At 38.4% G+C, this 25,434-nt stretch overlaps 1 protein-coding gene across 7 annotated transcripts in view; it reads left to right on the forward strand.

The window, feature by feature from the left end:
* Positions 1 to 25,434, forward strand: part of slc12a7b (solute carrier family 12 member 7b) — a 75,177-nt gene that overhangs the window by 40,248 nt on the left and 9,495 nt on the right. For 4 of the 7 annotated variants that reach the window (XM_042510182.2, XM_042510181.2, XM_042510184.2 and 1 more), the window contains exons 2-22: positions 3,814 to 3,908; positions 4,701 to 4,832; positions 7,536 to 7,682; positions 11,745 to 11,799; positions 12,245 to 12,375; positions 12,792 to 13,033; positions 13,232 to 13,443; positions 15,910 to 16,077; positions 16,185 to 16,283; positions 16,631 to 16,688; positions 17,454 to 17,628; positions 17,721 to 17,839; positions 18,018 to 18,116; positions 18,381 to 18,500; positions 19,584 to 19,688; positions 20,369 to 20,537; positions 21,661 to 21,856; positions 22,073 to 22,242; positions 22,515 to 22,646; positions 22,789 to 22,896; positions 23,304 to 23,420. In XM_042510182.2, coding sequence (XP_042366116.1) covers positions 3,814 to 3,908; positions 4,701 to 4,832; positions 7,536 to 7,682; positions 11,745 to 11,799; positions 12,245 to 12,375; positions 12,792 to 13,033; positions 13,232 to 13,443; positions 15,910 to 16,077; positions 16,185 to 16,283; positions 16,631 to 16,688; positions 17,454 to 17,628; positions 17,721 to 17,839; positions 18,018 to 18,116; positions 18,381 to 18,500; positions 19,584 to 19,688; positions 20,369 to 20,537; positions 21,661 to 21,856; positions 22,073 to 22,242; positions 22,515 to 22,646; positions 22,789 to 22,896; positions 23,304 to 23,420 — 2,849 coding nt within the window. The remainder of the gene's footprint in view (positions 1 to 3,813; positions 3,909 to 4,700; positions 4,833 to 7,535; positions 7,683 to 11,744; positions 11,800 to 12,244; positions 12,376 to 12,791; positions 13,034 to 13,231; positions 13,444 to 15,909; positions 16,078 to 16,184; positions 16,284 to 16,630; positions 16,689 to 17,453; positions 17,629 to 17,720; positions 17,840 to 18,017; positions 18,117 to 18,380; positions 18,501 to 19,583; positions 19,689 to 20,368; positions 20,538 to 21,660; positions 21,857 to 22,072; positions 22,243 to 22,514; positions 22,647 to 22,788; positions 22,897 to 23,303; positions 23,421 to 25,434) is intronic. The other 3 variants (XM_042510185.2, XM_042510183.2, XM_088072180.1) reach the window with 1 other exon arrangement.

Consider the following 25,434-nt stretch of genomic DNA (forward strand, 5'->3'; position numbering starts at 1 on the left):
AAAAAACATTCTCACATATAGAGGCTCAAATTTATAAATTCCGTGGTTTTCTTTGTGAATTGTTCCTTGGAGTTTAAACTCTTCATCATACAAAACATCTGGAATAAGCCAATAGGTCAAACACCTCTGGGAAACTATGATGGAACATTTTCCCCAGCATTCCAATGACAGATAACAGATTGTTCATTAAAACACTTGAAAACAAATTGTTTGCAGCCCTAGTGCTTTGGGCAGCATTTTTTTGTCAGCAGGAAGAACAAGGACATGAACACCAAAGTGTTCAAACCAAAAATCAAAGCGCAGGATGGCTTGAAACAATAAACACATGATTGATCACATTCACACGATATATTATTCACACGACGCCTTGTTTTTATGTATCTGCAACAGCCAAATTTATTCGTAAAAATAACTAAAAAGTGATGCCATTTTGTATCCAACAGGTCAAAGGTCAGCTTCACTGATATATGATGTTCTGCAAAAAAACTTCTGGCCATAACTCAGCGTCATGTCTCAGGAACTGAAGGGGAGACGTTTGGCCAATTGGTGACGCTAATGTCGGGTGTCAGCCTTGAACCTGCTCTGATGTATAGATCTTCTGTGCTTCTGGGTTGAAGATGTGTGTAAAGCATTCATGTTTTAGAAAATGTAGCTTACTTGCAGCAACATCCATACTGGACCTTTGAGTCTGGACAGACGTGGATGTAAACTGCAACTTGACTGATTGGTGGAGAGACCACACAACTGCAGCAGTTTTTCTCAAATTCTAATGTTTTGTGACTTTTAAATACAAAAGTAGTGCGCCATACAGAAGTGAGTATTAAGTTAGTGGCTTTTTAGCTGAATGATTGTAAGACTTTAAGTCATTAAAAGTGGTGGATGATGTTGTCAATTGAATGGCAACTAACTGATATCTGCAAGAAAGGGCTGCAGGAATATGAATGTGTCTGAAGGATAATTTCATCTTCTTTCCTTCATTGTCTTTTTGTTAGGTCTTTTTGGGTGCTCTGGTTTTGGCATTTCGCTCTTCAGTTTAAGAGGTTTACAATCACCATTTCTGTTTTGTTCCCTTTTGTATTTTTCTACTTTTATTCCCTTTTAACTGAATTTTTTGTGTTTTATTGTTTGTCTTTTTGGCTTTTATTGATGCGGTTTTATTGTCTATAAAGCACAATTTACAATTTTTGAATGTTTGTTTTTGCTAAGGCTTGCGTCAGCAGAGTTTTATTAGAACCTGTGTTGCATGATAGAACTGGGATCTAGTTCAAGTGCTGTCACTTTTCACACCTCCTTACTCACAATCATAGCTTTGAGAAAGCAGCCTGGAGGTTATATTACTTTGACTTATTTTGTAAAATCTGGTAAAGCTTATTATGGGAAAAATTGTGGATCTTTCTCTTGCTTATAGTTTGATATTTCTCCCTAAAACAAACGAAAAGATTTATAAAAACAGTACAATACAGTTATTTATGTGTGAATTTAGTTTTGCTTTTAATCTAGGTCATATCATATCATTTCATTTAAATAAAACCACTAGAAGTTTTTCCATCTGTCACATGATGGAGGAAAGGGAGGCACACACAGATAATCTTAAGCTAACACATTTGTCTAGAATTAAGATCCCTCTCTGTTGACACTTGGACTTTACTGCAGCATGTCAGTTATCTTAGCCCCTATACTCTAAGCTGTCTGTTCATTCAAAACATTTGCTCAGTGCGTTGCTGTGTGGGTTGTTGGCCTCGGCAGCAAAGACACAGTGCGGTTCACAGTTTGGTGCTAGAATGTTGTCTCTGAAGACGGCTCGGTTGCTGTATGTGACGCAGGTCAACTGTGAGACTTCTGTTGTGGTCGGTAAAGAGGAGATGCAGAGGAAGAGGGTGTGTGTGTGCTTCTCACACTCACTAATTCTTATAGTGAGGTGACAGTGCAGCTCCTGTCAGATCTGTTTGTGTCTTAAAAAACAAAGTGGAAAAACAAAGTCACATGTTCTATGTGATGGAATGCACGTAAAGTAATGAAATAATGAAATAATCTTTATTATATCATGGGGAGTTTTCAGTTCTTTAATTAAAAAAATGCATCAAAAAGCTGACAATATGGCAGTCAAGCACCAAAATAGTATGATCATTTGTGTGGCTCATTGTTAACTTTCTTTAAGAGATAGTTTGGCTCGGCATGCTAGTTAGTATTATCAGTTATGGAAATTATTAATTTGCTTCATCATTTGCACGATGTCTGTGCTGAGTGATTGTCTGTGTCTGAGATCACTTATCTACAGCCAACACATCCATTGCTATTCTGCCAACAGACAATATGTTTACATAGAGCCAGAGTCAATTTACCTTTTTAAAGCTTAGGTGTGCATTATTAATGCATATTATGAGAAGCCCTCATCGTGATCTGGATTATTAAAAATGTATATACAAATATAAAAACTCAGACGCACATAAGTGCAAGACAAAGACTCTAAAGTGTTTTTTGTTTTGGATGACAATTAGACTTCACTGTTTTTAAGAGAAAAATACTTTGAGCCTGATAATGGTTTGGAATTGTTTGCAGGGATTATTACAGGTGATTTATTGTTTTTTGATGTCATTAATGTGATCTCTGGCGTGTTTTTTGGGTAAAGATTGTTGGTTACCAGCACAAACACAGCAGGAGCTGTACTGGGTGCGGCCCGGACATTTTCTAGGCTGTTGTTTATTTCCTGGAGCGGACAAGAGCATGCCCAAACCATCTGTCCCCTCTCTCTCCATAGAATCAGAATCAAAATAACATTTATTAGGTTTTCACTTTGGCGCATAGATTAAATGTTCAATAAACATATTAAGAGGAAATAAAAATATGATAGTACTGTACCACTTGAGACTAAAATTAAAAATTGAAAGGTTACAAATAAATAAAAAGAATAAAAGGAAACCAAACAACATGTTATGAAATGATTTCAGAAAAGCACTGATACACCCTTTTCTTAATGCAAAGCTAAATAAATAATGTATACGTAAGGCTTCATGTGCAGTGTGCAGTGTAAATAAAGAGATAAGAAGAAGAAGAATATACACTAAAATTATATGAAATGGTAAAATTTTGGAAACTTAGCTTTTAGGTGTATGGATTAAATGAAAACAATGTGATTATGACACACAACTTGATCACTTTTTTAATTTATTTTAATTTGTATTGCCTTTTAAATGTTTTGTTTCACTTCAGTTTAGTTTCAATTAGTGTCCAGAGTTTGTTTTATTTGGTTTTTGTCAGGGGCAAGATTTTAAAAAGTTCAGAAAAGGTATTACAATTCAAGCACAACACTTTGTGAAGGCAGTTGACTCACAGTCATATGGACACCCCAGTCTTAATGAACATATGCACCAATGTCCCATCATAATTTCGCTGAAAAACTTGACTAAATTGACAAAACATAAAGACATTCCCTGTATATTTTTATTTTATTTTATTCAGATTTATAAGTACACTAAACTGTTTCAGTTGGTTTTTTTTGTCAAGCTATTTTTATTGCAGTTAACTAAATGTTTTTTTTCCACCCATAATTTTATTTCTTAATATAGTTTTAGTTAACTATAACAATGTTGCTGTAACAGTCCTAATACAGACATTAAAAGCCAATGAATCATCAGTAGTTTGAAACAACAGACAGACCTGCAGACCTAAATGAAAAGGTTTGTCTTTTGAGGAAGCAGGTTTTTGCAAGTATGCCTAACATTGGAAACAGACTTTATTTTTTTGCGTCTGTCACATAATGTCAAAGCTACTCTACATTTGTTGTTAAGAAGCAACTGTGTTGTGTTTCTACAGGTGATGGCGTCCCAAAGGAAAACAGTCCCTTTATCAACAACACAGACAATGACAAAGCCAACAGCTACGATGGCACCAACATGGCGCTCTTTGAGGTAACTGTCTAGAAGTTTTCATCATCATCATCATCATCATCATCATCATCATCATCATCATCATCATCATCATCATCATCTTCATGTACAGTAGCTCTTATACACAGGGCAGAGGGGATGTGTTACTGCACAAGGACATATGACACTGGGATCTGTTTTGGAAAGATGTTATAAGCTGCATCAATATCCTTTTTAAATAAACAAACCCTGTCAGAACTATTTCTGCATTTTAAATTAGAGCTAACTTACGAAAGTCATACCATTCAATTATGCACAGTATGCTAAAGCATCAGTGTAAGCTGTGGTGTACTAAATAAACAAGTGCCGATCTTTTCTTAGCTCAACAATGCGTCAATCAAAGAGTTTATTTGCCATAAAAGCTGGAGCGTTACTTCAGGAACATTCAGCTGAACTCCGTCCAGGTGCTGTACTCTGCCATTTGGCAGACCTTGCCACTCTGTGGTCACTGGCCTTTGTAAAGAATCAATTAGGCACCGTGGCTTCAGTTTCCCCACTCTGCATGAAGCTGACCCAGCCATGCTATTCTAAGAAGCTTTCACTGTTGATTTTGATCCTGGAAGAGTTTGTTCTTTTCAAGCGCACTGACCACTCAAAGGCAAAACTAAAGTTACACAAGTATTTTCAGAAATCAAATATTATTTTACATGTTTCTGACACATTTATTATGTCTCTGTAATTTCAAGTGAAATTTAAACCGCATAAGTTGAAAAAGAATAAAGTCTCTGATCCTGCTCTTGTTCAGCATGTTAAAATAATCTTTTCTAATTGCAGGAGGAGATGGACAGCAACCCTATGGTGTCATCGCTCCTCAATAAACTGGCAAACTACACCAACCTCACCCAGGGGGCCCAGGAGCACGAGGAGGCCGATGACGATGAGGGGCCCAAGAAGAAAGCTGTTAAGGTACAGCAGAGCCTTGCTTTTTAACACAATGTATGTTTGCATCAGAGCTTTTAGGTGAAGTACAGTTCACTACTGTACAGTTGCATATTAACATTTGTTCTTTTAAACGGGCCGAACTGTCATTACATAACAGGGTCTTTGACCGATGAAGCCCTGCTGTTTGTATTATCATCAAATCTTTCTGAGGGTATGCAAACTTGATCACCTTATTTTTCTCTCCATAACTTTTTGTGTCCTTGCTCACCCACATTTAAGTGGATAACAAGTAGTCATACTTTTTTTTTAATTTTCCAAGTTAAATATTGCAAGAGACTTGCAAGCACTGACTGAAGTACAAATCCAGTCAGTGAGCTTCTATTACTTCAATAACAGTTTTTGTGCTTTCAATTATACACAGAATAATTAGACCATGGACCTTGGTATTTACTGGTACTTAGGTATTAAGTCTCATTAAAATGTAAACAGGTGAGTCATATAAAAATTCCCCCATGGGACAGTTGTCATGAATGTTAAAAGAGACCAAAACAGAAAACATGCTTACCTCTGCTGTAAAGTTGGGCATTTTAACATTGACTTGCTTCCACAGCTGGCCTCAAGTGACAATTTAACTCCTTGAAAGCTGCATTGAAATCACTTTTCTCGCTTTCAGATGCCTTCAGGGATTTAAACCTTCAAATCCCAAGTGAATTGCTTTGGCTTCTTTTCAAAACACAGGGGAAAGTCAACGAGCAAACTGCAAGAAATTAGTAGATTTGGATTTCTTTTAAACAGCTATATAAAAATATTTTTTTAAAAACTGTATTCATGATTATATTTTTAAAATTAATTGACAGAATTATTTTTTAAAGCATATTTTAAAGTAATTTCCTTTTTTTGTCTCTTTTTTTGTTGTTGTTTTTAATTTTTAAATTTTCTTTTCTTTGTGCAATTTTCAATTAATTATCTTGTACTTTTTACCTTTTGTATTTGCAAATTTTTCGCTCACTTCCTCTTAACTTTCTCATCATCTTTTTTGAAGTTTTTGAAAGAAATCAAGCCAATTCAGTCAGGTTTCAAAGGGTTAAAGGGCTGCAGTTTTTGGTAGTTGCATGTGGGCTTTATTTCCAGCCCTGGAGGTTGCTGTTTGACTGTACGTGTGTACAGTGCACAGTGTTCACATTTATCAAAAGAACTGGACTTTGTGGTCAAGAGTGCTTCTTCAAGACAACAATTCACATACAGTACAGGATTTTTTTAAAACCTTTAAGGACCTGATGACCCTGTTGTTGAGTCAGAGAACATCAGGAAAAGTAGATGTAATAAGAAATATAATGCTTATCAATAATATAACAAGCCTTAGTGCTGCTCCTGTTCCACCGTCCATTCCTGTTGGTTCTCCTCTCGGATCTGTCAGTGCTCTTTCTTGGAAAAGAAAAATTAAAAGTGGCCACAGTGCTGCCATGCGGCAAATACATGCCTTCATAACCACAACTTCAGTCCCATGCCATTTGCTCCATCTTGTCCCCTGCATGGAAATAGGCCTCGGGCACCTCCCATTGGCCTGCAGGAACATCGTGGTTAAAGAACTAAGCTGACACATTGTCGCCTGTCTTTGTCTGGACCGGTGGAAGTAGTGCCGTACATTTGGAGATAGATGCCTGAAAAGGTAGCTGCTTGTCAATGTGAGGTGATCGATTGGACATTTTGTGTTTTTCTCAGATAACTTTAATATATTCCTGTTGTTTGTGCCTTTCTACGTGCTGTTGCGAAACTACAGTCTTTTGCAAGGAATGCTATATTTTGGGGTCGAAGCATGGAAGGATTTTCAACAAGTTTTGTCACTGGTTGCTGGACAGTATAGTGGGTTTTATAAACGATGCGTGCGTCACTGAGATGTAAGTCTTCAATCCATATCAAACGTCAGCTCATTTTCATCAATCATTCATGTTTTGGGAGAACATGAAGAGCGATCTTCATATTGCAAACCGTGGCAGCTTTAACTTTGACTGGAGATTTCTCTGCACATTTATGATGCTGTACTATCATAGTGATTTTCCAAACTTGACGGAGAATAACCACAGCTTATGAATTATTAAGCGTGGAGAAATCAATCAGGATCTTTTCCACCATGTCAGATGAAAATACTATGAAAATGAAGATCGGACATAGCTTCGGACTGATTGGGGACTGATGATGTTATTAGCGTTGGCATATTCTTGGATTCCTGTTGTCACTTGATGTATGCATGTGTTGTACTATGGTTTTTGTCCGGAGTCTGTGTGTGCCCATGTCTCTGTGTCTACTATGTTTTTTACATGGCAACAAGACAAAGTGGAATGATAAAGTTAATGGTTTTGCTGGGTTTTTTTTTTTTATTTATCTTAAAAAAAAAGACAGTGCTATGATAATTTTGCAGTCATGCTTTGTCCATTCTATTGCATCTCTGAAAAGAGATTTTGGATTTTTTTTGGGGGGGGGGGGGTAACTGAATTGACTCATACCATGTTTGCATTTTTTTGTTCCTGTTTCACTTCCCCTCAAGATATGTTTTTTTTAATTATTTTTTTTATTTTTGCTTCTTACAGTCGCCAAAATTACTATGATTTTCACCACAAATTGTCCCCTGTTTTCTAGCCTTAATCACCATGCACACCCACAGACACTCATGCACACAATTATCTCTTTTCTGCTGCATCTTCCCCTCACACCCCTTCCCCTCTACAGAGCCCTCAGATGGGGACCTTCATGGGTGTCTACCTCCCCTGCCTCCAGAACATTCTGGGGGTCATCCTGTTTCTGCGTCTTACCTGGATCGTCGGCACTGCTGGCATCTTGGAGTCCCTGGCTATTGTCTGCTTGTGCTGCTCCTGTGTGAGTACTCTAAGCTCATGACCTATACGACTCTCCTCTTTTTGCCCTCACTGTACTTTATCCATGTTAGGTTTTTAAACTGGAAATTAAAGGAGGATTTTAACACCTGCACCTCAACTCTACAATTGTTTATATCAATGATACAAAGAAGGAGAGGAGGTGTTCTGACCCAACCGATATATCACTCAACCAGTTTTATCAACCGATATTAGCCCACGACAGATATATCAGTACTGGCTTAGCTATGTAGTCCGATATCCACAATATAAAACATTCATTTTTAACAGAGCATAATGCAAAACAAAAATGATACTTAGAGTAATTTATATTGATTAAAAGTCACATACATATATATATATATATATATATATATATATATATAGAGAGAGAGAGAGAGAGATACAAACAGACAGATACATACATGCATACACGCACACACACACACACACATACACACACATACACAATTACATGCAATTATGCCTCAGATATGGTTCTAAAATAATATCAGCCGATATATTAATGTCAGAATTGTTTTTACTTCCCTATATCTGTATCGACATCAGTCCCAAAAATCCAGTATCAGCTGGGCTCTGTTCTTGACATGGATATTATTTTTCCCTAATCAAGGTTCAAGAGTTCAAGCCATTAGGGCACTATCATATGAGATTATGTAAGAGTGTACTTAAAGTACACATTCAGCTCTTTAATGCGTTATGAATACATCAGCACATGAGAGTGAATATGTGTCCATGTGTTTTGGTAATAGTGGCGACAGATGTTGCCTGAACTTTTAATGGCAGAAGGGTGCAAATGTTGGATTGGCAGTAGTAATGAATGACAGGCAAGTTGACTTAGTGGACACTGATCCCTCCTATATTTAGCCACTGTGACTCTCAGTTTTCCCGTACGCTCCTAGCTTCTAATGGTACCCAGCAGCTTGACGTATAATCCCTCCATCTGCAAAGTGTCAGAAACATAGCGACATGCACACCCACACAGTGGCTATATTTGCCAATCCCACGGCAGACAATGGATTACGTCAGTTTAATCAGGGAAAGTACATACAAAAAACCTCGAGTACTATCTCAGTTGAATGCTTTTTGCCTCATAATGGAAAGCTCAAATGGTAAAACGTGATCAACTTCACTTACGGTATGGCCAAGCCTGGCAGACATTCAAGAATATACAAGATCAAGAATTAAACATGAAATTTAGTTCCCCTGTAACCAAAAGAAGCAATTAAAGCAATAAATCACACGTTTATTTGTGTTTTTAGTTTTTTGAATAATGATGTAACTGATCTGAAAAAGTAACCCAGTAAACTGCATCTGTAATGCTAAGACTTACTTCAGATATTGTAAAAACAGTTTGCCTAGAAAGATGGGGACTGCATTTCATATATTACAATCTAGCTGAAGTGCATTAGGAGGGTTTACTCTCGACCACATCACTGATGTTACATAATAAGAGAGACAAGCTTAGTCAAACAGATTAATGTTGATTTTCCCCGCTTAGATCACATTTGACTTTGCACTGATGGTTACACATCAGCTACCCGTTTTTAGGTCATGTTTTGTGTGCTCCAGACCCAACACCAGAAAAGTCTAAAAATAAAAAGGGAATTTAGCAGGCTTAAATTTAGACCAGTTAAGATTTCCTGCAAGCACCTGGTTTTCTAAAATGCATCCACATCTGCAGGATAATCACAGCATAAGATGCTCTTTAAATTAAAAGGTTTGTGTTTTTTGATTTTTGGAGTCATGATTGAATTTATAATTGATTCTTGATCAGTGCTACCCATATTATCTGTTTATTAGAAACCATGTAGGATGTTCATAAATGGTATCTTCATATTGATGTTTGCATTATTTTTAAATGATACAGCTGTTTGAACATATTTAACTTCACCACAATATTACCAATGACTTGCTCCCCCGGCTTTTAAGCCGTTATTGTTGGAAAGGTATTTACCAGATATTCACAAAATTGATATTTAGGCATTTAGTTAGAACCTTCAAACAATTTGATTCAGTCAGTTTCATCAAATTCTTAACTTAAAAGACTTATAAGACACTAAAGGCATATTAATCCAGCCTTTTTGGTGGAGACTTATACCATCAGTGATGTACTGGTTAACTCTTAGATCCCTGGATCACATTTATTTTTGGTTAATGCTGTTGGTTGACCTTGTTTGGTCTGACTGGACTGCTCGCTCTATCTGATTTACTTCTAGAAACCACCCAAAAGCCACTAAGTCTTTTAAAATACAGTGCTGGACCATAAGAAATGTGTCCACATAATTTATGGGAATCGTCTGGTAATTTTTCAACAGTGATGGCATACCTCCCAGTTCTTTCTATTGCCGTATATTCTTTGATTCATCTGTGGTTAAGACAAGTTGGTGTATAGCTGCTTAGGGTTTCAGTGGATTCAGAAGGTAAAATTGTCAGCTAATTGGCTTTACTCCAGCTTGTCTACCACTTTAAACCCAGCACATGGTTTATCTTGGTCGTGTCCGTGTCCTTGTCCCTCTTCCCCTTCCTCCTCTTGTCCTCTTTTATCTCACCTTCACACTGTCTCCTCTTCCTCTTTCATCCTTTAAGTTTTAAGTCTTTTGTCTTTTTGTCTTTTCTTTGTACCTCTTATCTCGCCTCCCTGCCCTTCTCTTGGCTCCGTCCTTCCTCTCATCTGGAAGAGCTGTTAGGTAACAGGCTGATGTAAATATCCTCCATCAGGAGGACTTCACGGAACAATTTCATGGAAAAGCTCGTATCCATTACCAATCTGAAAGGTTTACAGAGTAAGCTTCTAAGAAGTATTTTAACAGGCTAAATGCTGGATTAAGCCTATAAGTATCCTATTGATGGGAAAAATCCGGAAAGTTCATGGAGTTACAGAACAGTAGGCATGGAAAAAAAAAGAGAAATAGGAGGTTTGTGTTATTTGTTATATTAGTCTTTATATGGTTGATAACAGGGATGGCAGTAAGTCACACAAGTGCAAGTCACAAGCAAGTCTCAAGTCTTAACTTTGAAGTCTCACAAAAGCTCCAAGTTACTGCTGTAAGAATCAAGCACGTCAGTTTGAGGAAGTCATCTCTCAGGCCAAGCAAGTCAAGTTGTGAAATTCTTACTTCACACACAGTGGCCTTGAAAACTCAAGTTTCGTTTTAACATTACCTGTTGCTGCATTCTTAGCTAGCAAACGTTTGACTAGCCAGTAAACTAATAAGTTAAGTTAATAAGCAAAAAAAGACACATTCAGGTACTGTAATTCGTGGGTTTTATTGTGATGGATGAAGTTGTATGGTCTTGTCACAGATTTTTGAGCCACAAACCTTGCATACCACTGTTCTCTTACTTCCATCATCAGCAACATAATCACTGAATCCAAATTTGTATCATTTTTTGGATTAGCCCCCTCCTTGAAAGTAACCTTGTTTGTAAGCCTCTGCTGGTCTGCAGCATCCTATTTAATTTCTAGGTTTAGGCGCAATGCACTAGAAATCCTCCAGTCATTTTTTAAAAAAAAACAAAAAAAAAACAACGTAATATCTCAATATCTAGAAAAATGCAAATATTTATTAAAAAAAAGTCCAAGTTTTTTCAAGTCATCTCTCAAGTCTAAGTCAAGTCTCAAGCCATGAATAATAAAAGTCAAAGTCAAGTTGAGTCCTTAAGGTAAGGTACAAGTTACATTCATCAGTCATTTTTAAAGAAAGTTAAGAAAATGATCCTGCTATATCTTTTGGAGTCGAAGGCTGTGTTGTGGAGTCTCACAGTCTGGGGAAGGAAGCTTCTCCGGAGTCTGGTTATCGATGTTATTCAATTAAATCTCAAGTCCTCAAATGTAGGTCTCGAGTGTGACTGGCATCATGTCATGTGAATCCCCCACCACTGGGTGATAACAACTTCACAAGTCCCTTGTTGCAATACAACTTTGAAAATGAACAGTAAATACTTGATATAAACATAACTCTTATTTTAAAGGAATATCATGTGTATAAGGTCTTTAGACTTTTGTTCTGATGTGTTTGTCTTCACCGTCTTTTGTCCACAGACCATGCTAACAGCCATATCCATGAGTGCAATCGCTACTAATGGTGTTGTGCCAGGTAAGACGCTTTCGTACTCAGGCATACACAAATTTTAAAAAGGCATGTATTAAACATAGAGAGGAAATGATTGGGATAAGATATGTCGTCGAAAAATCCATCTTATTTGTCATATGTTATTATGTGTATCAAACGGAGTAATAGGACCAGGCTGAGGTGCTCTAGCTGCAGCTGAAGTTGCTACGCAGGGGTTGTTGAATAGAGTTATAGATGGATATTTGCATCAAATAGAATTCAACTTCTCTTTACTTGGAGTTTTATAGACAATGATAGTAGATATTGTTTTTATAGACATTTAAATCCAAGAGCTTGATCAAAATCTTTACGACAATTTTCCCTGTTTAGTGTATCCATGGTTGCGTTCTCCTTAGTTTGTGAAAAGATGATGTTATTTCTGTTTTCCTCATAAACTCATTCTCACTATTTTCCACTTTTTCTCTCTCAGCTGGAGGCTCCTACTACATGATTTCCAGATCTCTGGGCCCAGAGTTTGGCGGAGCTGTGGGTCTCTGTTTCTACCTGGGCACAACCTTCGCTGGCTCCATGTACATTCTCGGTACTATAGAGATTCTCCTGGTGAGTGAAAAACTGTGTGCTGATTATTTCAACAAGCATCACTTTGCAGCTGTTGTTTGGCTCATGAACAATCTTTCTGCAAAATCTCGGGAATCCATCTGAAAGTTTTGCCCCCTCTTGTGATAAGCCACACCTGTTTCCATGCCACTTTTAGCCAATTGGCAGGCACACCCTCACACAGACACACTTGACTTCCAGGCCAAAGTTCAGCCTCGTAGGGCAGAAACTGTGGCAGTCAAAGGGTTAGAAATTTGTGTGGATTCACCAACTGACAGAAAGAGCTGTAACACTTCTGGTCACAGCTACTGTTTGTTCCAACTCACTGTATGTCCACTACCTGTCAATTTTTATTCAGGTGCACCAATAAAATTAATATTTTCTTATGTCTTTCATTATTTTTTGTCTTTCCCTGTCAGACCTACATTGTGCCTAAAGCAGCCATCTTTGTGGCAGAAAGAAAGGAAGATGAGGTGGATGCATTGCTGAATAACATGCGTGTTTACGGCACTTGCTGCCTCACACTGATGGCTATAGTTGTATTTGTTGGGGTGAAATATGTCAACAAGCTCGCGCTAGTCTTCCTGGCCTGCGTCATTCTCTCCATCCTCGCCATCTATGCTGGAGTCATCAAGACTATCTTTGAGCCACCAGACTTTCCGTGAGTCAATACAGTAACCTCTAATGTTGAATTGAACCATATGATACAAAAATAGTATTAGAGGAGCTATGTCAGCCAGCCGTTATGGCTAATCAAGACAGAATCTCAGTGTGCAGTGTTAAGTGGTATTTTTTATCAGTTATCAGTGTTTTATCAGTGTCTGTCATTTTAATTCTCATCTTCTCTTCTTCCACACAGTGTTTGCATGTTGGGGAATCGCACTCTGCAGAACCACAACTTTGACAGTTGTCTAAAGACAGAGATTATAGATAACTTGACAGTTACCACCAAGCTGTGGAAGCTGTTCTGTGATGGACCTGAGCTCAATGCCACCTGCAGCGAATATTTTGACAACAACAATGTGACCGAGGTGCAGGGCATCCCCGGACTGACCAGTGGAGTCATTTCAGGTCGGAACACAGTGTTTCCTTTGGATGTTGTAGTTGCAAAATGTGGTGGATTTCTTTCTTTCTTTTTTTTTTAATATATATTATTTTTATTGGCAAATTGTGAGGACATAAACCACACATAAATCAAGATACAAAAACTTAAAAGTACAGTCACACAGACTCAAACATACACACATATCCAGAATTACCGCTAACTAAACAAAGTTCATTGTAACCATGTGTCTAAAGCTCCTAACAGCACATATCGTCAACTGTAGCCAGGCTGAGTGTAAACAAAATAAAAACAAAAATACAGGATTGAAATACATAAAGAACAGTCTGAAATACATAAAGAAAAGTCTGAAATGTGGTGGATTAAAAAAGAAAAAAAAGGCTCCTCCACCTATTTCCTCTATAACATGGGTCTTCTACAGGGGAGACCGTGACCCCTTGTGTGAAGGCCATATTATTGATTATTCCTTTTTTCTTTAAAAAAAAAAGTAAAACATGTCCTAAAATATGCATTAACATGAGTCCAAAATATTCTCAGCAAAGATACATTGGCCTATTCTTAAAAAAAAAAAAATTAAAATTGACCGACAGTGCACAGCATTATGATAGGATAACTGTTGCCCATGAATTCTCTTGCAGTCATGTGATCTAGCTAACCTCCTCTAAATCACTGTGCCTTCCAAATGTTAATGGAATAGTAAATGGACGTCCACTTGTATCAGGCTTTTTGTAGTCATTTTTGACCACTCAAAGTGCTTTAACACTATGTTGCACATTCACACATTCACACACTAAGGTTAGAATACATGGAGTAACCTGATACTCCTATTTTACGTGTTGGCGCTCACCCACTCACACACACTCACACACTGATGGAACAGCCATCTGAAGCAATCTGTGGTTCATTATCTTGCCCAAGGATACTTTATCAAGTTGACTGAAAGAGCAGGGGATCGAACCACCAACCTTCCAATCAGTGGACAACCCGCTCTACCTCTGAGCCACAATGTTCAACATAAAAAAAACATGATGCATAAACATATGAATTTGCCTGTGATTATTTTTTTAATAGTTTTGTTTTGCATCATAAATGGGTATGTTTACACTTTTGGCCGCCCTACACGTTATTGTGAGCCCACAAATATTATCTCAATTTTATATGTATATGTAGTCAGAGTCCCTGCTCTGTTTCCATTTCAGCTAAGGGGCCCTTGGCCTGAAAATTGTTGAAGACCCCTACCATAAATACTTCAAAGTTTTCTAATACCTAATGTACAACTCGCTTGTATAGTTGTTGAAATTACCCAGAATTATCTCCTTCAGTGTCAAACTGAAGCAGCTAAATTGCACTTTTAAATTATAAGAAAAAAGATGAATGGAGAGGCTCGGACAGTGTTTGTTAAATACTAACATCTCAAGTGGAATCTACACTGTCACGGACTGCAGTTTTATTAAGTACAGTACAAACTCCGAACATTCCTCATGTTATATAACTGTTGGCCGAGACAAACTAGCTTTCCTCCAAACATAATGCATTCCTGTCATATTTCATATGAAGAATCTGGGCCGAGCGCGTGCAGGTGCTGACTGATTTCACATGTGATTATTTTGCTCTCTCTGCTTTCTCCCATCTCCTCTTACTTTTTATTTCACTGTCCTCCTCTCCAGTCCCTCTCTCAAGTTTGACTCTTGTCTATTTAGAAGGTCAGACCTCTGCTCGTACTAGTGAAACAGAAGCTGTAATCAGTTGCAACCTAAAACTATTGTTATTAAGACAATTATTAATGTATATATTTTTTTCTATTAACTTGTTTTGGGTTTTTCTTTTTTACCTTATTCTTTGTTTTTGGTTTGTTTGTATTACATTTTTGCATTTCTTTTTTTTTGCTAAAATACAACTTCTTCCAAAGAAATCAATCCAATTTTCTCCAGTTTCAAAGGGCTTACTATTTTTCAATATATTTTTTGTTTTGTTTAGTGTTCTTTTTCACCCTTTTCTTTGTGTTTTTTTAAATACATTTTTTCTTTTCTTTTCTTTTTTTGTTGAATTTCAGGTAATTTCCTTGTAACTTATACCTTCTTCCCATACTTTTGAAAGAAAAATCAAACTTATTTTCTCAGGTTTTAAGGGGTTTACAACCAAGTGTTCCCTTAGGATCAAACATTTATGTGTTTGATCGCTTCTTATCCACATGATGGATCTGCTTTTTAATTATGTGTAACTTTTGCTACAGGATCACTGACGTGCTGGATTTAGTTCTATTGCTCTGGTTTGATCAACCAAAGAGTGGAATTGTTTGTTATTAAGTCTAAATTGGCACAAAAATGTCTGCAGTCTTTCTCTCTGCCTCATGTCTCTTTTGCCAAGTTTTTTTTTTCACTTAGGTCCATGAAACTGAGTGGGCCTCTTGAAAACATGTATGAGCCATGGTCTGTTGGCATTTACTGATGACTTTGTTTCTGTCTCTCTTGTAGAAAATATGTGGTCAGTGTACGGCCCTCTGGGTATGCTGGTAGAGGACAAAAAGATGTCATCTATTGGTGGGAGTGATCCTGCCCAGGATGTGTACATGCCCTATGTAGTCAATGACATCACCACCTTCTTCACACTGCTGGTCGGCATTTACTTCCCATCTGTCACTGGTGAGACTATGACACAGCCACACATGCATATTATGGTCAGAACTGCCGAGCTTTGGGGTTTGTTTAATTTCTAAAGATTGATTTTCTGTCGTGACACCCCTTTCAAGGTATCATGGCTGGTTCAAACCGGTCTGGTGACCTGCGGGACGCCCAGAAGTCCATCCCCATTGGGACCATCCTGGCTATTGCTACCACCTCAGTCATCTGTATCCTTAATTCTGTTTGTGAAGCTGATAGCAGAAGTTCCTCATAGGGCCAGAACTGTAGGTTTAAAATGTTTTTTTAGCCGAATCAGCTGGGCCCTCAGGTGTTTAGTATGGATCTTGTGAATCACGCTGTTGTTGCCAGATATTGATAGCAGGTTGTCTTATAGTTTTTCAGTTTATAGGTCGTTGGCGGGAATACTTGTTTTTTTTGTATTATTGGAACAAGAATCAAAGGTGAATACAACAGAGCAGGCATCACCGGTTGGACTGTGGGAAGCTTTACAGCAATGTCAGGTGAAGGCTTTTGTCTATAGATTCAATTTGCTCTCCTGAACGCTGCTTTCCAGACATCAGCTGTGTGATTCTGTTTGGTGCCTGCATTGAGGGAGTTCTGCTTCGAGACAAGTAAGAGTTTAACACAGAGCACACACTGTGAAATACTGCACACATTGACATGTTTTTATAAAAGACATTTTTATAAAAGAAAGGAAAACAGTACACATTCTGTATCACTACTCTATAAATATCATATCTTGAGGGCAGATGGATAAAATTATTTAGTCACCAGTACTCTCATGACAAGAGCTGATGTTTGTCATGCCCCTCCTGGTAGACATTTTTGTTCTGTAACATAATTTTAGACATATAGTTATACAAATTTTAAATGTCATTTTTGTAGTTATTTTCCCCATTGTTTTATCATATATAATCCAATAATACCCAAGCAAATTTTCAGGTTAGTTGATCATCATCTTTTACTATTTGTTTTGCGGGGGCATTTCTTGCCAAGTTGCTCGTGATATTTTCTCCCATATTTTCAAAAGAAATGAGATACGTTTTCTCAGGTTTCAGTGGTTTAAATGCCCATTAAAGGCATCTGAACCCAGCACAAGAAAACTGATGTCAATCCAGTTATAAAAGGTTTGATAAGCTCAGGTGAAAAATGATGTTTACAGTACATGGATACATACACAATACTTGTGTCCTAGCAGTACACTCATTATTGGTTTGGGTATTTTCACAGGATTTGTTAACAATAAAAAAAGAGCATCAGCAGACTTCCTTTCAGTGTATTTGAAAATAAGTATTTTAAATTTATTTAGGATATCTACATAATATATGGCTGAATAAAAACAATGGTTAATGTATATGATTGTTTTTGCACCGCAGATTTGGTGATGCAGTAAAAGGGAACCTTGTAATAGGCACACTATCATGGCCTTCGCCCTGGGTCATTGTGATTGGCTCCTTCTTCTCCTGCTGCGGAGCTGGGCTGCAGAGTTTAACCGGCGCCCCACGCCTGCTGCAGGCCATCGCACGAGATGGCATCGTACCTTTCTTGCAGGTTAGTCACGGTCAGACAACACAAATACAGTCAGAGCAGTCTTCATCCTCATGTTCTCATCTTTAATTTTCACGCTCCACTGTGTGTGTTAGGTGTTTGGTCATGGGAAAGCTAATGGAGAACCTACCTGGGCTCTGCTGCTGACCGCAGGGATCTGTGAGATCGGTATCCTCATCGCCTCCCTGGACGCTGTGGCTCCCATCCTTTCCATGTCAGTACCTGTTTATATAGAAATATTACATGCTCATTTTCCATGAAAACAGATCAGCGGATAAAACCTCTGATCCCTCATGTGTTTGTCTTCTTAAAGCCACTTATAGTAGGTCATAAAGTGGAGATTTAGATGATAAATGAGCTGTAATTTTGGGCCTATTGTCTGTCTTTCACAGGTTTTTCCTCATGTGCTACTTGTTCGTCAACCTGGCCTGTGCGGTTCAGACCCTGCTGAGGACACCTAACTGGAGACCACGCTTCAAATACTACCACTGGTGTGTGATGAATCATATTGTTTCTCTGCAGTTTAAACAGTTTGTCTGATTTAAACTGTTAGAGACCTTCTTTTGACATGACTGAGGCTTTCCTTTTGAAAATTTTAGGACCAGTGCCTCAAACATAAACACAAACACAGACACATGTTCAGTGTAGTTTGTGTGATAATGGCCTCTACTTAAATCAGTAAATTGCTGGTTCTGTAAATGTCTGTGTGTGTAGTTAATGGACTGAAGTAGTAAAGTGTGTTTTTTGTCCTACAGGGCTCTGTCCTTCCTGGGAATGAGCTTGTGTCTTGCTCTCATGTTCATCTGTTCCTGGTATTATGCCATTGTGGCCATGGGTATCGCTTCCTGCATCTACAAATACATTGAATACAGGGGGTAAGAATGACTTTCTAATAGATTTACATTGAGTCTTTGACAAGGAAGAGTTCAAATATGACGGAAGGTTGGCTGTGAACGGTGCTTACAGAAAAGAACTTGTATCAAAGGGGAATAAAGGTGAATGTACAACACTGATAAATTAAATACAGATTTTAAATAATTTAAGATACGTACATGGGATCTAACATCTCAATATTTATTGTTATACCTTAAAATGTAAACTGTTTTTGGCAAGAAATGAAGAGTCAAATACTGAATTTTATACCTGAGCTACTGTAGAGGAAAAAATAAACACAGAATCAAGTAAATTCCCTTCATTTTAATATTAGCAAGCATGCATTTAGGATCATCCTCTTCATTCTTAAATGAGTTTCACACAATTTTCCTCAGCCAGAGAGGAGGGCAGTTTTATCCTTCAGAATAAGATATTAAAATCACTGAACATAATGCCTCTTGAATAATACCAACTTTAGATGAGACTGTGAGGCCTGCTGAGGTTCATTAGAGGTACTTGTAAGAAGATCCATTTTCGAATGATATAGGCCTGGTTGCACCAACAAAGGTGAATTTTTAAACATGGCATTAAGGAAAGTTAAAGGTTAGACTTAACCTAATTGAGTACTGCTGAAATTCTTTCAAGATACCAGTTTAGCACGGAAAGCTGAACAGAAAGATTAGCAAGCGTCTCCATATTGATTAATTTAATTTTGATTTACATCAATAAACTCAGATTTACTAAGCAGTGATACGTTCTATGCAACAGAGCTCTGCTTTATTTTAAAATTAGATTTACTCATTTTAAACCTAGTTTTGCTGAACTCGAATTAGAAGTAATCGTAGGTTAAATTAATTATTGTTCGTGGATCCCAGCCATACTGTATGTTTAAGCAGAAGATGTTCTCACACAGCCAAAAGAACTCAGCAAAACACATGAGAAATCATTTAAACCACACAAAACAACTGTGACAACAGTGCAAGACTGTTAGAAACCATCATTCTGTGTGTGTTCTCTGCTTTTGTTCTTTGTTTTGGCTTCTTGTAATTGTTAATAATTCATGGTCAATCATCTGTTGGCTTCAGGGCAGAGAAGGAGTGGGGAGACGGCATCAGAGGGCTGTCTCTCAATGCAGCACGCTACGCCCTCATTCGCCTCGAGGACGCTCCACCACACACCAAAAACTGGAGGTATAATGCAGTATGTGTGTGTGTTTGTGTGTGTTTCATATGGATGTGGTCACAGTTGACACAGTGCCACCTGTCAGTGTTGCGGTGGACAAAAGCGAGACAGGAATAGATACAGAGGGTGAATTTGATTAATCTCTTGGTCCTCTGACTAATCTGACAGAAGAGGTCGATGAGCCTTCGTACTGTACAGAGGGTCACACAGGCTGACCTTGCAGACTGCCTGTCCAAAAAAACAAACAAGTTTCATGCTTTTTCTTGGCATGTTCAGTGTGCATACTTATTCTCTAATGTGGCCAATCAAACAAATGGTTGTCTTAAAGGCAACTGTTTCTTCCCTTCTGTCTTCCAAACACATGTACTATAGGACTGTAAGGTCACTATTCTACTCCTGTTAAGGTGCCTCTGTGTAGCTGAGTGTAAACCAATAATGCTGTAATGATGAAAATAAATAAATGAATTTATTCTCTAAAGAAATAATGTGATTTTAAAAGCAGTGTTGATTTACAGGGCAGTATTTAACTATGACAGGCCCTGGAAATGTGAGTCTACAAAAGAGAATTTGTGTTCTTGTCACATTTTTTAACACAACTGAGATGTAAAGATCAAACAATTTCTCACCACGTTGCACAGCAATGAAATTTGACTTATTCCTCGTCTCTCTCTCCTCTTCCTTTATCCAGGCCTCAGCTGCTGGTACTCCTGAATCTCGACTCAGATCAAGGAGTCAAACACTCTCGTCTACTGTCCCTCACCACTCAGCTGAAGGCAGGAAAGGGCCTCACAATAGTTGGAAATGTTTTGGAGGGAACCTATCTCACCAAAGACACAGAAGCAAAGAAGGCTGAGCAGGTAAAGTGGAAATGCATACATTGCTGTAGAGCATATTTTGGTGCACAAGAGCACAAGTGTAGTGTCATTTACATTGATGTTGCCTGCACTCCCCATACAACTCTGTTCTACCAAAAGTGGAATTTCAGGTTCACAGTTGCTGATAAAACACCAGCTGTGTTATTTTACAACGAGATTTACGATCCGTCCATCCATTGCTATGCGTAACAGCCAAAATCAGCAAAATTATATGTCTCTTTTTGCCCAGTGTTTAAAATTTACCACTGGGCCCACAAGTAAGTCTGTTGTGTCAGTCAGGATTTACAGTTAGTAAGCAGTTTACACCTGAACTGCAGGTCAACTCTGCCATCTACTGGCCATATTAAGCACTTCAGATAATTATGTTTTTGCATCCCGATTTGACTTTGTCTTCTAACGCATTTTTAATCAGTGGATTACTTTTTCGTCAATAGCAATCACGTGCAGATGTTGAATTCCAGATTATACGCACAGCTGTGTTCACAGGCATTGTTTAAACCTATCATCAGTGGCGTTGTTGGGCCTGGGCTTCTGAGACTACAGCTATTTTTATACAGATATAAATAGGCTGCATATTTAAAAAAAAAAAAGAATTGGTCAAATTATATACTTTGCCCCAGATTTAGTAGTGTGTCATTTCATTCAGGCATTTAAGCCCTACAAAATGATATGATATTGATGATCAAAAACATTCTAGGTCCTCTGTGTCATTCAGTGAGCACATTTTGTTTGATTACATTGCTTTGTAGTTTAATCTCCGATTATTCATTATTATTTATTAGTTGATTGTATTATTAATCCAAGTTTTCAAAGTAATTAAAGCAGATAGATAAATGTGGTAAAGTAGTAGCCCCTCAAGGTCCTCAAATCCTAGAAAAGCTCCTTCCCATCATTGTAAATTGTCCTGGTTGGATATTGAAGAGAGTGCTTGATGTTAATTGTTGAGGTAGGTGTGCAGCTCAGTCTTGGATCAGTGCTATCATAATTAAACCCTGGCATTGTTTTCATAAAGACATGTTTTTCTCAATAGTCTCAGTAGGCTACATCAGTGATGTATCAACTTGATAATACAGTATATTTCTTGTTATTCTGTCTCTCTCTGTAGAACATCAAGTCTGCCATGTCAGCAGAGCGAACAAAGGGCTTCTGCCACGTTGTGGTGTCCTCTAACCTCAGAGATGGCGTCTCCCACCTCATCCAGTCCGCAGGGCTGGGAGGCATGAAGCACAACACAGTCCTGATGGCCTGGCCTGGGACCTGGAGGCAGTCCAATGACCCGCAGTCCTGGAAGAACTTTATAGGTACAGATTAGCAATATGTTGGTGCAAAAATGCAGCTTTACATATGTGGATAATTACAGAAAATTACAACTGGATTTATTTTAGAATAGCATATGAAGTAGTGATCTTCCATTATTTCTATTGAAATGGCAACAACTTAATGAGCCATAAATAACACATACTGTTTGATGAGCCATGTCACTCATACGCTCTCATTCTTACCTTTCTTCCATCCAGAGACAGTACGAGAGACCACAGCGGCCCATCAGGCCTTGCTTGTAGCTAAGAATGTGGACAGTTTCCCCACCAACCAGGACCGGCTGGGGGAGGGCACCATCGACGTGTGGTGGGTGGTCCACGATGGAGGCATGCTGATGCTGCTGCCCTTCCTGCTGCGACAGCACAAGGTTGGTGTGTGCACCATTTGTGCTGTGACATCTTTAATCCATACAAATTATTTTAAAAATATTTTTTATTCCTCTCTATCTATTCAAGAATTCCTCTTTCATACTGACTTATTTGTCCCAGAATTCTCTCTCTTTAACAATTGTTTCTCTTTTCTTTCCTTTTCTCATCGGTCCGACAGCGTCATGTTTATCCATCTATCCTTCCTCTGACTGACAGTCTTGTTCTTCCATTCCACCTTCCTCCATAATAACAGTGTCTTTTCATCCTCCAGGTGTGGAGGAAGTGTAAGATGCGTATCTTCACTGTGGCCCAGATGGATGACAACAGCATCCAAATGAAGAAAGATCTCCAGATGTTCCTGTACCACCTGCGGCTGGATGCAGAAGTGGAAGTGGTGGAGATGGTGAGACTGTGTTTAATAGATAAAGCACTGCATTGCAAAAATGGTAATGATGCTTCACTACATCTGTTAGCAGTCAGCTAATAGAGTTTCCTTTCGCTCCACATTGTACTGACAACAATGTTTTATGTCCACTCCTGTGCAGCATGACAATGACATCTCGGCCTTCACCTATGAGAAAACACTTGTGATGGAGCAGAGGTCTCAGATGCTCAAACAGATGCAACTTTCCAGGACTGAGAGGGAGAGAGAGGTAATGCACACGCCATCTACCTGAACATGATCCTGCACTTACAGGCATTTCCAGTTTAATGCAAGTTAATGCAATATTTTTATGGTGTGTCTTAGATTAGACACTACAAAGATGAGCTCATAAACGTCATTAACAAGATGGCATTAATTGTTACTGAAAAGTTGTTTGCATCATGTTCCCTGTAGTGTGTCAGCATTGTTATTAAAACCCATCTAAGTAGCTTTAACATCACACAGGTCAGATTATACAGTCAGTCAAATAAGATCTTGGGTTTTTTCCATAAATAACTGTATAGTTACATTAAAACAGTATTTTAGTAAATGTGGCCTACCGCTGCATTACATGACAACTGGCCCCTTTCCTTGTTCATCTGCCGCCGCCTCTCTGGGCCACGCCACCCCGCTCAGATTCAGAGTATCACTGACGAATCACGTAGCTCAATCCGGAGGAAGAACCAGGGCGCTGCCCAGGGCACCAGCCTCAGCCGGCAGTCCTCAACGGCGGAGGACACTCAGGAGGACGAGGTAGAAGATTATGTCAACCCACTGTCCCTCACTGTTAGAAACACAAACCTGTCTTCACAAAGCTGGATCTTTGGCTACAGTGCTTGTCATTTTGCTATTTTAATGACTTTTATCATCAATGTGGTTTAAAATCTGGACTCAAAAGATCTGATTTAACTCCCATATTTAGTAGATGTCAAAAATAGATGTGCAAGTGTTAAAGCATATATTCATCACACACACTTTAGTGTGGGTATAAGACTGTGATGCACAGACAATATAGAGCACAGACAGGAAGGATGGTGGCGGAGTAATCGTACTTTGGTTTAAAATAACTAGTGCCATAGGAAATGCATTTTTGGTCTAAATGTGGGCATAGTTATTCAGTTATATAAGGAGTGGCCTCTTTGTATAACCATACCAAGAGCATTGTGGTGTTAATTGCAATATGTGTTTATGATAAAAGTTGATAAGTAAAAAAACTCAAAGATGACTTTATTAGAGGTCCTTGGAAAGGTCCTTCAAGCATTTGTTTGAATTATAAAATTTTCTCATTTGCTGAAGAGACTTACTGCTGTAAATGTTGGCATTGTTTTTTTTTATTCTTCATGGTAAAAGAGATGCAGTTATGTTAGATCATCCACACCATGCTCCTTTTGAACAAAATGTCCAAAAACACATCTTAAGCATCATTGAGGCCAGTACCTAAAGTCAGTACAGAACTAGAACTAGAGGAAACTGTTTAGGATAATCCCTTGTTCTTTTTAACCATCTGTGGGTTTACCATCAGCTCATGGCTGATTGATCATGTACATACAATGTACATGTACAAATAATAATCTTAAATCAGAGCTAAAGCTGCTCCAGAGCAGCTCTAGCTGGCCAAAACCAGTTTACCAGTCTACCTAGAGTGCACCATTGTGTAGTCCCAGCCCAGGACTACAAGTTACTTATTGCTACATTGTCTGAAAAGTGCCATTAGCCCCTTTGGTAATGTCACTGGCAAACTGGTTCATGATTACAGATAGCATCCGACTACTGCATCTGACAATTTAACCACAAATCCAGACCGGCCCGACAGTAGTGCTTCTTACTGTATAGTCATTGAGAGATGCTTTGTGAACACCAGCCCCATCGCACCTTGAAACTGCTGCCTGACCTCCCATTACCACCATAATCCCACCCCATCCTCACTTTCCCGAAAAAATGTAAGTAAAAAGAGTGGACAGTATTGTCTCAGAAAGCTGTGAAACTTTGTTTCACCATGTAAGAATCTTCAGAACTTTCCTGATGTCCTGATCACATCGTTTTTGTCAGCTCCTCTTGTACTGTAGGCTCAGATTTACTTAAGATCAGTTGTTCGTTGAGCTGAGTGCTAATGTTAGCATGCTAACAGAAGGTCGCCGCCCAAAATACAGCTAGATAAGTCTGACATGTTTTCAGAACTGGCCACAGTGCAGAGAATAAACTCTCATGATCCTTGTTTACTGTTGTTATGAAATGCAGCCTGACAGGTCCACTATACAACGTTTTGACCTTTTCACCCAAGAGTGGTTTATACTCAGAACTCTGACTTGACAATACTGTACCCTCTTTTTTCATTTTAGTTTGACCCATCATCTCCCACCTGCCTGTAACCAGTGTACTGTACAGTAACAGTAACAGCAAGTAGTCAGCAAGCATGACAGGTAGAGGATTATGTTCCAGAAGCTGATATTAACAACATAGTCTCGGTTTCTAATCCATTAAAGGAATATGACAATAATAATAACTGTTTATTTTAATCAGGAAGCCTTTAATATGTTACACAATCAGCCTGCTGTTTTACTAGCAGCATTCCCTGTTTTTTATATAATGCATTTATGAAATATGACCTGGCACCAAGGAGCACAGAGGATATAATCCATATCTTTGGTGACGCATGATAATAAACCCGTGATTTAATGTTATCCTTGGCGCTTACATGAGTGTTGACTTTGTGCCCTGAAGCACAGACACCAGAGCATATCTGAAGAAAGCTGTTGTCAAATCTAAA

Source organism: Plectropomus leopardus, chromosome 21 (assembly GCF_026936395.1).
Source record: "Plectropomus leopardus strain MGB_pleo_1.0 chromosome 21, ASM2693639v1, whole genome shotgun sequence".
Lineage (NCBI taxonomy): Eukaryota > Metazoa > Chordata > Actinopteri > Perciformes > Serranidae > Plectropomus > Plectropomus leopardus.